This window comes from Polyergus mexicanus, unplaced genomic scaffold (assembly GCF_030449975.1).
Source record: "Polyergus mexicanus isolate NDT 795.1 unplaced genomic scaffold, iyPolMexi1.0 SCAF_6, whole genome shotgun sequence".
Classification (NCBI taxonomy): Eukaryota; Metazoa; Arthropoda; class Insecta; order Hymenoptera; family Formicidae; genus Polyergus; species Polyergus mexicanus.
The window spans coordinates 3,188,250-3,203,574 of record NW_027223326.1 but is presented as its reverse complement, the minus strand read 5'-3'; the positions used below and the strand labels follow the sequence as shown (position 1 = coordinate 3,203,574).

Genomic DNA, 15,325 nt, shown 5'->3' with positions numbered 1-15,325 from the left:
TCAGGATTATGTCTTTGACAACATATGTTAAGGTCAAGGTTATCGGTGAGGTGTCCGTTAATGTAAATAATAATTACCATATTTTCTTTTAATAATGATATACGTGAAGTTGTGATACAAAATTTTGTTTTAAAATTGTTTGTTTTAAATGTGTAATGGAAGGGACGCTTGACAGTGCGCCAACATTAAATTCTGTTTTAAATTAGAGAAATTGCCAAAAAAATGTTACAAATATCCAATATAGTCACCACCTAACTCGACACACTTAGTTCAACGTCTCCATCATTGCTCAAAGCAGCTTTAATAGTCTGTTGAAGCAAGCCCTTTCAAAATTTGATTCACATTTCTTTTTTTTATATCATCTGTATCTTTGAAACGTTACTCTTATGCTGATTCTCCGTAGGCTTGTTGAATCATTTGTAACGTTTCTGTTCGCGACCTCTTTAACGCAGAATTTGATGTTGGCGCGTTGTCAAGCGTTTTTTCCATTACACCGATTTTTAAACAAAATTTTGTAACACAACTACGCGTGAGTATATCTCATTAACTATTAAACCAAATAATTTAAAACTCACATCACGTGTTGAGTATTGAGTTGTTAATAATCCCCTAACATGGCGGCACAAATGGATCAAATGTTCGGAAATACGAAGCAAGTCTCGAAACTTAATTGTTCGACGGTGTATGTACCGGCGGTTAAGCTCTGTCGCTAAAGTTGAATCGGTAAATATTTAAAACACTCGTTATTTTCAAAGAAACAATATATATTATGACATTTGTCTCGCGCGCGTCCGTCGGATCCCTTTCCGATCGCAAAACGCGAACTGAACGGCCGCGTCAGACGAAAAATTACGAGAGCCATACCGTAATCTCCAGAGAGGTGTTATTAATTGCAACTCTTTTTTTTAATTTTGTGTATCATTCTTTTTGTATGAATACGGATTTTAGAAGCCTCATCGGAGGAACAATCAGGAAAGTAACATCAAGAAACAGCTATCGGAAATCTCGGATGATCCTCAAGGAAAGGGGCCAGTCGTCAAAACAACCAACGGCAAATCCTTTGGCACGATGTAATCAGGACCTGCGTGCGTCATGCGCGACACATGAAACGGCGAGTAGATCTTCGTGCAAGGATTTAGGACCTTGCGAAACCGCCCCCCTTGAAGACATTGCAGGAATGCTGCAGCCGCAGTGCGCGGCACGCAGAAAAAGATATCGGCGAGGGTCACAGCAATACTTCCGATCAAGACGGACAGTTTGGACCCCTTTACGAGAAATGGCTTTCGACAATAATAGAAACTCAATCCAAAAGAAAAGCAATATGAAGATAGTCCTACTTTTATTGTATCCTTTGAAAGATAGAAAGAACTAGAACTAGGATTCGAAAAGAACAGATTATTGATTGATTATTTCAAGATTAAATTAAGAAAGAAATTAAGACTTGGATTAAGATTTTTGAACGAATCTTGGATGCTTTCATGTTTCTAGCCAAGCAAAATCTAACTCTCCGTAGTCATCGAGAAAGCGTTGACAATATTAATAACAGTGCTGATAATTTCCTAGAACTAATAAAATTTATAGAAAAGTATGATTTTGTCATGAAAGAACATCTGGTATATATTCGTCTAACTAGCGAAAGATAACGCTTGGCAATTTCTTGTCACTAGATATTCAGAATGAGTTTATTATTCTTTTGTACGTTGTGTGAAAGATAAAATTTTAAGCAAAATACGTGAAACAAAGTACTGTGTCATTCTTTTTGACAGTACACCAGATATTACACATATTGATTAAATGATAGAAATAATCCGATTAATAAAGATTGACAGTGGCAAAATAAAAATCAAGGAGATTTTTGGGATTTCTTTCCATGAAAAAAAATTTCTGAGAAAATTGCAGAAATAATTTTAAAATCACTGGATGAGAGCAAGCTGCTAAAATGCTCGAAAATTGTCGCGGCCAAGGCTATGATAATGCTATCACAATGTCAGATATTCACCATGAAGTGCAACAGAGAATAAAAAATATAAAAGCTAAATTCATTGCTTGTATTAATCATAGTCTTAACTTAGCTAGCGTTCATGCTGCCGGACAGGGCGTACATTCGACTACTTTTTTCAGAACAACAGAGATAATTTATACGTTCTTTTCCGCATCTACTCATCACTGGAATGTGTTAAAACAAACAGTACCTGTAATTCTAAAAAGAGTCGAGACATTGAAGGGCAAAGCATGACACAGTTCGGGTCATCAGTTCTCATTATACAAATGTATTAGATACTTTGGAAATTCTTATGGATTAATCGGAAAATGTTGGTACACACGGTGATGTAGATATTGTATATGTCAGTATAATTATCTTTCCTTTTTTGTGCTATCTGCACTTGTAGAGCAAGATACTGTTTAAAATAGACAGAATCCAGAAATATCTCCAAACAAATGGTTTGGATCTCGACCAGTCGGTGATCGCTATTAATACTTTAACATATTTTTTCATCGAAAATAGAGATAGTGGTAAAACTTCGGAAAACCCACCTATATAAAATAATAGGTAAGAATATGCAATTCTTATGTATTTTGCCTCCTAAACATGAATATGAAACTTAAAAATGGCGGTCAGACTTGCAAGTCGAAGAAAAACGCAAAAATCCAACCAAACGCGAAAATCCAACCCATGTCCGAAGGATGCATTTTTTTTTAGTAATAATTTACGTCGGGGATATAGGTTTGGGTTAGGTTATATCTTTCGGAAGTTCTTTCTTTTCGACTTGCGAGTTGCGAGTCTGACCTCCATTTTTAAGTTTCACATTTATATTCAGAAGGCAAAAATGCATAAGAATTGGGTATTCTTACCCATTATTTCATAGAGGTTGGTTTTCCGAAGTTTTACCCGCGTTTGGTTGGATTTTTGCGTTTTTCTTCGATTTGCGAGTCCGACCGCCGATCTTCTAGCAAGAAGACCTTCAAGATTTTCGAAACGCGGAGAAAAGCAAGTCATAGACGGACCTTAAGAAGATTTCTGATCTTAAATGCGGGATACGTGTCGTCGCTTGCTCCCCAGGTTTTCGAATAAACGTTCTTTAAAACCTACGCTCACGTGAGTAATTTCTTTAACTCATATTCCTCCAGCGAATCCACGTATTCGCGTTACACACTGCTTCTCGCTCAAGTCTGAGCGTCTCTATCAGTTTTGGGCGATCTCGAGGTCGACTCCTGAATAATGGTTTTCCCGAAGGTTTATCGACATAGCTTTGTCAACAAGATATTGGCTGATGTAATATGTGAGCAAAAGAAAATCTCCATTCAAAACGCATATGACAAAAGAAAAGAATGGCAGGAGAAAAAGAAGATGATGCTGGCTTGTTGCCGCAGGAGGTACGTCGGGAAATGTTAGAATTTATTGATGAAATAATAAATTACACAACGTTTCCAGCAACTCACTTTGTTAAACGGACATTTTGGATTTTTGAGCTTAAAAATATTGCTTTATGCATGTAACGATAAATATATATAGCAAAAAATTGATGGGCTACGCAACATCTATGACTATATTGATTCCGATAAGCTTAAATCTTAAGTAAAAAGGCTGCGACGACTTATAAACAATTGTTCCAATGGTCAAGAGGAAACAGTTGTACCAGCAGTCGAGTGGTAAGCAGCAACATTGCATGGATTGTTCAATGAGGTTTCACAGAAATACTCCCAAATATGATGATGGCCTTAAAAATTTTTCTTACCATGGGTATGAGTGTTGCCAGCTGTGAACGAAGCTTTACGAAGTTAAAACTAATTAAAACTTACCTTCGTTCAACCATGAGTCAGATACGATTAAATAGGCTAGCGTTGCTTTCTATTAAACGAGACGCAACAAATATGATACAGATTTTTTCAGATGTTATTAAAGAATTTGCAAACATTAAAGCCCGCAGAATTAAAATTTAAACTTTGTTAAATTTAAGACTTATTTTATTGAAACTATTTATTAAATTATTTATTGAAACTGTTTATTTAAACAATTTTTATGTAAAATGCAAAATAAAGATGTTGCTTATTAATAAATTGCTATTTTTTAATTAGTTTGTTGGCTACTATCAGTAGCGTAAGGAGGGAGACCGCCCCGAGCGTTGTCTTTCTTACTGCGCCACTGCGCGAGTGTTTGTGTGAAAGTGATGAGATTGATCGATATCGATTTGCACACATAAGATTTTGGGGCTTGTCCAGGATAGAACAGACAATGAATCATGGGTATAGAAACTAAACAGCAGGATACGACGACTAAAGTTCTGTTGTGAAAAAAATACAAGCTGCGATCTCGCTTTATACCATTGATATACCGACGAAGACTATGGCCCTTCAAGCTGCGCTGTGAAAAATTCAACAGTTACGCAAGGAGCAATTGCAACTGCAAGCCGAGTTCGAGGCACAGTTGCATCAACGCGAGGTGCTAACAATAAGTAATTCCAATAATAGAGTAATGTAATAGAAATAATAGTATCTCACACAGAACAAAATATAGAATAGATATCTAGTGAATATCTACATATCTATCTGATGTCCATGTCTATTATGGATACTAGTAAATATGTAATAGATAAATAAAACATTTATATCTCTCGAATAACTAGCAAGAATATCTAATGGATGTGTACACATTATCCATATATCCATGTCCACCAAGAAGCTACCAAAGATATCCAATAGATATACACGTATTATCCATATATCCATATCCACCAAAAAGCTATCAAAAATATTTATTAGAGATCAACGTATTATCCACATGTCTACCCAGAAGCTACCAAAGATATTTATTAGAGATCTACGTGTTATCCATAAATCCATGTCCAGCAAGTAGCTATCAAAGATATTCATTACCATTCACTATTATAGATATTTATGTGTATCTATATATTTAAGTAACAGCGTGATTTCAAAAAACAACATAATAACGTCTATTTTTGGTCTATGACGTCGACGACTAATAATTGATGTTTAAAAGATGTCATTTCTTAGACCAGCCAAAGATGTCATTTTGAAGACATCCTATGGTCATCTAAATAAAGTCATTTTGTAACTTGTATTGGGATTCTAGTTCATTCGCTTATCGCTATGCGCGCGCGCGGCACGCTATTCACTATCTATACCCGTATTCCATTTTTTGTCTTGAGCGTGTATAAAACCTGCAAAATGCGACTAATAATATTGTAATTATATCTATCAGTTTAATTTCTAATACAATTCGGTACAGGGAAATTTTAAATATTGAACTCATTTATAGAAATCAGACAGACAAATGTCCAATTTTCATTTGTTCGAACAGAAATTATCCAAATAAGTAAAAATTGTGCGTTATTATCTACTTAAGATACAAATTCACTTCCATATAAATAAAATTTTTAATTTGATAAATTAAATTATTTTAATTTATCTATAATATACCTATATATATATATATATATATATATATATATATATATATATATATATATACATTAATATGTATTGTTATGTATTATTACTGTAATTGGTTTTGACGTCAAACAAACGTCAGAAAATCGTCGCATGGATGTGACATATCGACGTTATTTTTCGGTCTCATATGAGACCTAACTTAGGACGTTTAAATAGTCATCTTATGACTAAAATTTAACAAACATACCATAAATATTTACATAAATATCCATTAAACTCTAACGTGGATGTTCAGTGAATATTGGCTTACATATCCTATGGATATTTATGAGATCTCGTATTGCGGACATTTGGATATTTAAAGCATGTGTAATAGCTATTTCCTATATATTTATGGATATCCTTAATACTCATCGAGAATATCCACTAGATATCTAATACACATTATTTTCTGCATGATTTCTGTGAGTTGCATCTCGCTCCTCGTTGACTTGCGATATCTCGTCCGATGGATATAGTATGCACAATTACAATGGTCCCTATCATCCAAAACCATAAAAATGTGTCTACTTTTGTGGTGGGTATTGGAAGGAGGTTGAATGCGCTTGTCTGTCGGGGGAGTTACTAAGTGTCCTTGACATGTGCATGCATGGTTGATTTTATTTCTAATGCTGAAGATGGTATAAAATATTGGACCGAAACGTTCGAATAAAAATCGTTAATTCAAGAAATTTGCACATTGCCTATGATTTTAAAGTTTTTTTTTAATTTCGAAATTGAATAGACTATAAATATTTTCTGGGTAAATTTTGATTATGGTCCAAATTAAAAATGGTGGATCCAATAAAAATAAAATGCATAAAATATCAAAACTGTACGATTGCGAATGAATTCGTAACAAACGGCGGACCGCTATCGTAAATATATTGCTTTTGAGAGATTCAGAGATACATATCGATACATTTTCCTATATATAAATTTATGTATTGTATTAGCTAAGGACGTGTCATAAATATATGGTGAAAATAAGATTAATTTTAGTAGTATGAAATATATGAGTCATTATCTTACACAACACGCGCGTAACGGACAATTATTATGTGATTGATAATATAACATGTTTCTCCAGATTTTAAAACATTAGAATTTTCTAAATATTTTTGGAATGAAAAAAGAATAGATATTTTCATTTTATTTAGATTTTGCAACTCTTAGACATGTAAAACTCTCTGTACTCACAATATTTCTGGATACACCGAAAAAATATCCTGGATACGATGATAACGACGATTTAGAACTACCTTTATAGGCAAGGATTGCTAATTGATATATTCCTGCATTCCTTTCTGCACATTCTCCAAGTCCTCGTACGTGTATCCAGTAATAACCCGCAGTTTGATTCGCATTCAAAATAAAATCAACACGTTCACCTACATATAATTATAAATAATAAATATATTTGCATACATGCAGAATATAAAAAATATTACAGTGGAACCCCATTATAGCGCATCCCAAAATAGAAGAAGAATAGAATCCCTTTCATACGTGCTAGGTTACTCCCGACTAGCGTGAGTGGGAGTAGCAATCCAAGCGGGTAGATTTGTGGGCGTAATATCTTCTTCCGGCGATATGGTTGAAAAGACATATTCGTGCGCAAATCTTACGTGACTGCTATAGCTCTGAATTTGGAGAGAGTGGAGATATCCTGCTATAGCATTCCAGATCCTATTGTAGTACGCTATTATGAGATTCCACTGTTACATATATTTAAAAAGTCTATTCCACTTTTATATACGTGTATATTAAAAGAAGTTCAGAATTATATTATTCTCCTAGCACATAATTTATACATTTATATAAACTATATCTTTCTTACATTAATAACAGAAAAAATAGTTAAAAGAAAGAATATAAAGTTAATATTTTATGATATTACTATTTAATTATACACTTGTAATATTCAATTGCATTTTTTTATATGAGATCATACATCTTTATTGCATAATTTGAGTTGTATCAGTTTTTTGAATGCATTCTAATGGTCTTCTCTCTATCGTCTATTCTGGAACTTACTTTGCAAGATTTTGAAAATTGCGCAATCCAAAGGCTTCCATTTTTTTTACTTACTCATATATTATATTTTAGATATATCAATGATTCGGTATGGTCGGTATGGTCACAAAAATAACGGTCATAAAGATGGTCATAAACAAAGGTTAAAAAACAAAAAACAACGAAATAAAGGCTAATGCAGGAAATTAAGTTAATCTTTATATCCAATTCGAACTTTAAAATTAAATTCAAAAGTTTCTTAATCGATTAATTTTAGAATTTTTGGCAAGTTCTCCATTATAAAGAAAATACAAGTCACAAAAACGAGTCAATAAACAAAATCACAAAACCGAACACAATAGGAAAAGACAAATGTGACAAGATTAATTAATTTTTAATTCAAATTTTCAAATCTAAATTTAAACTCAAATTTCCAAATCAATCTTTTTTTTTTTTAATTTTTAACAAGTTCTCTACTATTGTCGCAAATGCATGGTGTAAACTTTTCGTATCACTCTGCAAGTTCAAGTCATTCTTTTGCCGTTTAATGAACAGCATTTCGGAGACCAGTTTTTTACCGAACAAAGTTTTACTATCCAAAATTTCGATTCCATCCCAGTCAAATTCATGATTGGCCTTAAATCTGTGATTTGTAATGAGAGTAAGAATGAAGTGAGAAAGGGATTTAAGGCGACAGGAGGCACGTACCAAGTAATCATCCATCCGCAGCAGCAGCACTGTCGTATCTGTATAGGGCATTTACATACTTCTTCAGCCCGACAAATAATTAGAAAATAATATTTGTGGACTTGAAAAAATATGCAAGGTACAAGTGGCTGTATCGAGAATCGTAACAGTCTTTTGCGTTCCGGGCAACTATTCTTACTACTAAGCTATTCAGACCTCACATCTTATGCCACTTTAACATAATATATACAACTCCAGAGCGTATACTGGAATCTCGTTCAATTGATGCAATGTCGACTGCCACAGAGAGACAATACATCCAGCACGTCTCCAGAGCGGTCCAATCATACTAGACTACTAGACGATTGAAAATTTGCGCCTGTAATCACTCAGCGATGAGTTTTGACTGATCGCCAATATACATGGAAGTCTCTTCAAGTAGCCCATCCTAAACTACCATCCTAAACAGTCCCCTCTTCTGCTCCTAATTAATAATCTGATCTTCCACTGTCGCCATGGAGCGGTCTTTAGTGGATAGATTACCAGCATCCGCGGTGGCACAGATGTTTGCCGCAGAATGAAATAAGGACGTAATGTGTTTCTATGTATATGATTTCGGTATTCGAAAATCCTTTTCTTTAGCTATCTGCAAGTTTGTCCGACATAAGCATTGCAATTCTTATATAAAATTTTATATTCTGAGTCGTTTTGCATGAATCTTTAGAGATTGAGTCTTTTCTTTTTGTATTTTGACAAAACCATGAAGCTTGTCAAGACCGGCATATAATAATCTCGTGTCAAGATCGTATAAAACTTGTTCAAATTGTTCTGAAAAGATTGGAATATAAGGTACCGTAAAGAATGAATGCGGTTTCTCCGGTTGATCGTTCTTTCTGGTCATATTTCTCGGTTGATTTTTTGTAAATAAGAATTTTATACGTTCACGAATCGTACTGAAAATGAAGGCCAAGGAGTAACTATTGTCTAGGAGGATGTTGATTATCAATTTTAACTTTTTCTTGTGGAATATCGGGTGTGACAATGAAAAGGCCCGATCTATTAAACCAATAATTGTTCCTCTCTTATAACATAGTGGGTCGTTAGATTTATAATTCAATTCATTTCTCAGAGAAAGTGAAACAAATTGAAGATAGTTAGGACCTCAGTAAACATAGAGGAAGGAATCGTTAAAGCTGTATCATACACATACCTATAATAAAAAGGCAAATTGAAAGAAACATATCTAATGTTCTGTTTTTCAAGTCTTACAAAATGATATCCGCAATAATGGGACAGGAAAAAGCCTATGGGGGCTCCAAACATTTGTTGATATATTTTTTTATTGAAAATGAAATACATTGAATTAAATACAAATCAAACCGCTGTCAAGAACTTGTCCCGAGGGATATTACATTTTTTTTCCAATGAAACATCACCTTTCCAAAATATCCGAAGCTAAATCTAATGGAATGTTTGTAAAAAGAGAGATGACATCCAACGATAGTAATTTAAATTGGTCATCAATGTATGTGCCTGATAGTTTTTGACCCAATTCGAAGCTATTGGAGATGTGGCTATGTGCTCTGGGAATAGTATTGTAAATAATGTTATGCAGAAATGTAGTTAAGGGATGTAGAAGAGTATTCATCGAGGAGATCATGATCCTGAACGGGCAGTCCGATTTGTGAATTTTCGGCAATCCATAGGTTCTCGGTAAAATGCCATCCGTATAATTCAATCGCTTGTTATATCCGAAATGTAATTGTGACTTTTCCATCTCGTCAACAACTCATGCAGATCATTGATCAATTGCCTCGTCGGATTTTTATTTACAGCTGCGTAGGTACTTTCATTACTTAAAATATCCGTTATTTTATTTAAATAAATATCTTTATCAAGATAAGAGAACAACTGTGACATTTCTATCGCACACTGATACCCGCGCCTTGGCTCTTATGCAGTTTCCTCGCAGTTTTCCCACCTAATTGTTAATTTTAGATTTTAGACACTTTCGATTCATTCCACTGGAGGTTGAGATTCACATTGGAGTTTGGCACTAAGAATATACTATGACGAATATACTATGTGACAATTATTTTATCCAATAGCCGTTTTGACAGATTTTTAAATTTCTTTTCTTAACATTCTTTTACACAGAAAAGAAGCATTATTATCAATCTAATTGATCGTGCTTTCTTATTTTTACATCCGCGGTATTAAAGAAATTTTGAGATATTGAACGATATTTTATTAGAGAATATTTACCCTCTTATTTTTATTTTTATAACAACAAAATCATGGATTAAAATTTTGATAAACTCAAAACGTACCAAGGGAATGAAAATGACAAACGTTAAGACTTCTCCATCTTTCATCTCCTTTTTTATTGTTTTGATTATGTTAGTGTTTTCAGTAAATTTAAGTCTGCTACTCATTTATACAATAAATGCTTATCGGTTTTTAGTCTTAATAAACTCAATAAGAAGTTATCCAAGCACACAAGGACTTTCTTCCATCTTGAAAGGGTCATCATATTATTTATAGAATCGATTGCCATGATTGCGGTTTTATATATATATATATATATATATATATATATATATATATATATATATATATCGATATATAACCCAGAGCAGGCAATTAAAAATTAGAATTTCAAAACGTCGTAGCCACATCAGTTGCAATAGCGTCCGGCATTTAGTCATTACAGACCATTATATTAATTTTAATTACTATTTCGACTGGAATAACGTTCCTATTTTGGATGAGGAACCTTATTGCTACCGTCGTGAAATTTCAGAAATAATCCACATTAAGCTATAACATTAATCTGATGGTTTGCATTTGCAGAGTGAAATGGAGCTTCTTAAAGATTGTTATGCAGCCATTCTTAAAAAATTCCCGGATTTAAATCTTTCACCGGTCGACTCATTTATTACTCTTCTGTATTTTCTGTGTGTATGTGTAGTCATCAGTTTTCCCTTTCCTTTTCTTTCCACTCCCTCCACTCATTATCTCCTTTATTCCCTTATTTCATTCTTTCTATAAGCCTTGTCTTATTCGATATGTTAAAAGACGGCTGAATTCTTTTTGTACTTATTCATTGTCCGACAAAATCTTACTGTATTAATCTATGATTGTAATGAACTTACTTTTAGCTTTTATAATTTTAACATGTGATTTCTCAGTATTTTCTTTTAGTATCAACCTTTATTTATTTATTTTCTTTATTTAATTATTTATCTTTTATTATTGATACAAAGAAAATAAAAGGCAATCAAGAGCCAGCGCAGTAATTTGTGCGTATATGTTTTATTACAATCAAATTACATTAATATTTTGATTACATGATACACAAAATCACAAAAAGCGTACGTTTCGGTCTCTTTTTTTGGACCAGCGTAATTACAAAGTATATGGAATATACTATATCAAAAATAAGACAATAATAATACACGGAACAAGAGTGAGTCACCCATGTTGTCAGATGGTAAATGTTATGTAATTTATGTTATGTACGTAATGTACTACACTCACTCTTGTTCCGTGTATTATTATTGTCACATTTTTGAAATAATATATTCTATATACTTTGTAATTACGCTGAAAATGGTCCAAAAAAAGAGACCGGAACGTACGCTTTTTGTGATTTTGTCTATCACGTAATCAAAATATCAATGTAATTTGATTGTAATTAAACATTGCGCACAAATTACCGCGCTGACTCATGATAACCTTTTATTTTTTTTGTATAATATATTCATAAGAGCCTTTATTAGTTAATTTGATTTTAATATTGACTTTTATTTTCTATTTATTATTTTATTTGTATTTAATTTTTAATATATATATATATATATATATATATATATATTTATATATATATATATTAAAAATTATATATATATATATATATATATATATATATATTCCTAACGATACACCTTCTCCGGTATCAAACATCCTCTGGATAACCTCTGTATGGTCTCTGGATGTCCTCTGGACATGTGTGCTGTTAGGGATATATCTTTTAATAAAATTGACTTTTATTTATTTAATTATTTACTTTTCCCAGTTTTTGAGTTGTATATCTGAAGTATCTTTTCTTTTCATTCTTTACGTCCTTCACCTCTTGGTGTGTTGCTTCATGATGGATTTTCTTCCAGCAGCGATTAGTCATCAATCTTTTCTTTTTCGAAATGTGTCTAGTAATACTGATCGGGGAAATATCTAATAACATTATCTCGAAGGATGTAGTGTTGGAGAATAATTTCTTTTGTGTGAAACTAGACTAATAAAGCAGTAGCTGTGTGAAATTAAGATATGTGAGATGTTCTTTCGTAGAATCCGATATTAGTTGCGCTTATAACGTATGCTCGCATATATAGGCACACTTTGACATGTTATGCTTTCGGTTATAACTTTCTGTTTTACCGATAAAATGCAATTATTAATTAATAATTAAGTTATAATATTTGAATATTAAATAAATTAAAAGAGAAAATATTTTTGTTGATTATACAGATTGATAAAGCCTTTTCCACAATTAACCCTCCGACTGAATACGATTTTTTGACACCTTTCCAGTGAATACATGAGTCTTTTGAGTTCGACACTATTTTCTTTATCTTAAAATATTTTTAAAAATCTGAAAAAAATCATGAAACATCTATCTACATTGTAGTTGATGATTTCATTTTGATAAAAATTATTTATTGAATATTTTATTTTTAATAAATTTTGAATACAAACGAAAGAAAGAGATGAGTTTCTTTAAAAATATGTAACTTTTTTTCTATACGGAAGAGAAAAAAATCCTTTTAAGATTTTTCATTTTAAGGCTCAATGTTCAAGAAACAAAATAGTGCTGATCAATATCCGCAAAGAAGTTAAATTATTCAAGAGGGTCAAACTGGACAACTTTTTTTAATAGCGAAAATCAATAAATCAGCGTTAAAGGTAAAATAATATATAAATTTGAATATATTTAACTATAATTTGCTGATAAAAGTGTTGTGCCTCTAGCCGCTAAGAAAAAGATTTTTTTGGATTTGTACGCCCAAAGCCCAAAGGATTAGAATCCACGCTCGAAATAAGACACTTCCGGATATTGGGTATAAATTTGTATATTTCACAAGATTTGTACACTGTTCACTTATTCGCGGTTATAAAAATTGGACGCGATACGTATAATATTTTCGAAGATGCAGTTGAGCGAGCGAGCGAGTGATGTTAATGAGCGAATGTCAATGCATCTCGCGCTCAATATATATTAATTAATTAATTGATTAGGAAGGAGTGTGGTGACCCTGGCCGGAGCCATCTTATTTTTATTTTATTAATATTCTTTTTTTACTTTATTCTTTCTCAATTACTTTTCCTTGGGCTCTTTTCCTAATTTTAATGCTTTGCTTTACTCAGCTCTTTCTTAATCTTTTCTGTGCTACTTTATTGTTTTATATTTTACTATTGAGAAATTGGTCAGGTTACGACAAAAGTAAATGTTATTTTGGCTCAAACGCCAATAACCCATATATTCAGTTGAAGAGTTAAAGTACACATAATAACAAAGTGGTAATTTCATATCAGATAAAAAAAGGAAAAGAAGTTAAAAATTTACAGTTTTACAGCTCAGATATGCGATACTTTCTTTATCGGATAATTACAAAATCGAATGGGATATCGACATAGAATCCGAGCGCGAATCCGAGCCGCGCTCAAGAGTATATCTTAATATCACTGTTCTGAAGAAATCGATAATTGTACTTCCTTGTGCTAGGTTAGCATAACTCAGATATGCAATTATATGGCATTTGGATAACTGATGTAAATATAAACGTTAGTTATATATAATATTATCCAAAATTATTTTTTATAATTTCTTTCCTTACTATTTTTTAAAGTAATATTTTAGCACATTATTGGCACAACTTATTGTTAGCACAATTTAGTGCAATTGAGAAAATGGAAAAAAATTAAAACTGGGGGCTGAACTAAAAAATCATTTTTTTCTATTTTTACCGCATTTTTTATATTATTTTTTAATATTCAAACACAATGTAGCACAAACTTAACACAATTCAGCACAACTTTCGAAATTTAGTTAATTCTAAAAGTGGAGGGCTAACTTTGAACAGATAAAATAAAAAGATCTTTTTTTGTAACATAGGAAATCAATTGCACATAAATAACTTTTAGATTAAATTTCTCAATTAAGATAATACAAATTAATATCCACACATATATATATATATATATATAATACACTATTTATATACATATATGTAAAGTAAATTACCTGAAGCCATAGTAATTCCATCTATCCCTTGTATTGGTTTCACATTTTCACCATCTGTGGCTATTATCTGCACAGGATGCTTTTCAATTTTTACTTCAATCAAACAAACTGTACTGCATGCATTAATCATACGAAATCTATATCGTTTGCCCTTTTCAACCATAAACATTGAAAGTGCAACGTTTGTGCTTACTCCAGATGAAGGATTCTACAAAAATAAGTTTTAAATACACTCAAAAAAAGCTGAAGTATATGTTGATAGTGTTAACTTAAAAACTTGGACTGTTTTTTTTTGAAAATTTTATAGTATTTATTCAAATAAAGTATATTTTGTTTGCTGCATTTGCATCATAAATTCTCTTGAGCATTTAAAATGTGATTTTTACCCGTTTATTTGATGCTACAAAGTATTCTAACAGCAATATATAAATAATAACAAAGTGTTTTGTAGGAACTTAAGAAAAAGCATTTTTGGAAGATTTAAAAATATCAAATAGATCATACTTATAAATACAAAACGATTACACAAAACATAATCTAAGTAAGGAGACTGGCAAATAAGAGCCGAGGCGCGGTTATTAGTACGTAAACTTTTTGTTGTTTAATTTCATTGGCAAGTATGCAATAAGTGTGCGTCTGAGTTAGTGCGGTTTGGACCACTGATAGAAACACACGTGACGATGACATTGTCGACTAGCTTGCACAGACTCTACTCGGGTTTTGATAAGTCGTTCTTCAGTGTCGCTTGTCATTTAACAATTCCAATTTTGATTTTTGATTGTAACAACTAATATTGCGCATGTTAAAATTTAAATATGAATTTAATCTTTATATATTGTTATCTATGCTGAAGATAGATAAAAAAACGGT

At 32.2% G+C, this 15,325-nt stretch overlaps 1 protein-coding gene across 1 annotated transcript in view; it reads right to left on the bottom strand.

Moving 5' to 3' along the window:
• The window catches only part of LOC138934025 (uncharacterized), a 113,506-nt gene that overhangs the window by 78,578 nt on the left and 19,603 nt on the right, over positions 1 to 15,325 (bottom strand). The window contains exons 2-3 of the mRNA XM_070297393.1: positions 14,456 to 14,663; positions 6,652 to 6,842 (exon numbers count right to left, since the gene is read on the bottom strand). Of these exons, the coding sequence (XP_070153494.1) occupies positions 6,652 to 6,842; positions 14,456 to 14,663 (399 nt within the window). The remainder of the gene's footprint in view (positions 1 to 6,651; positions 6,843 to 14,455; positions 14,664 to 15,325) is intronic.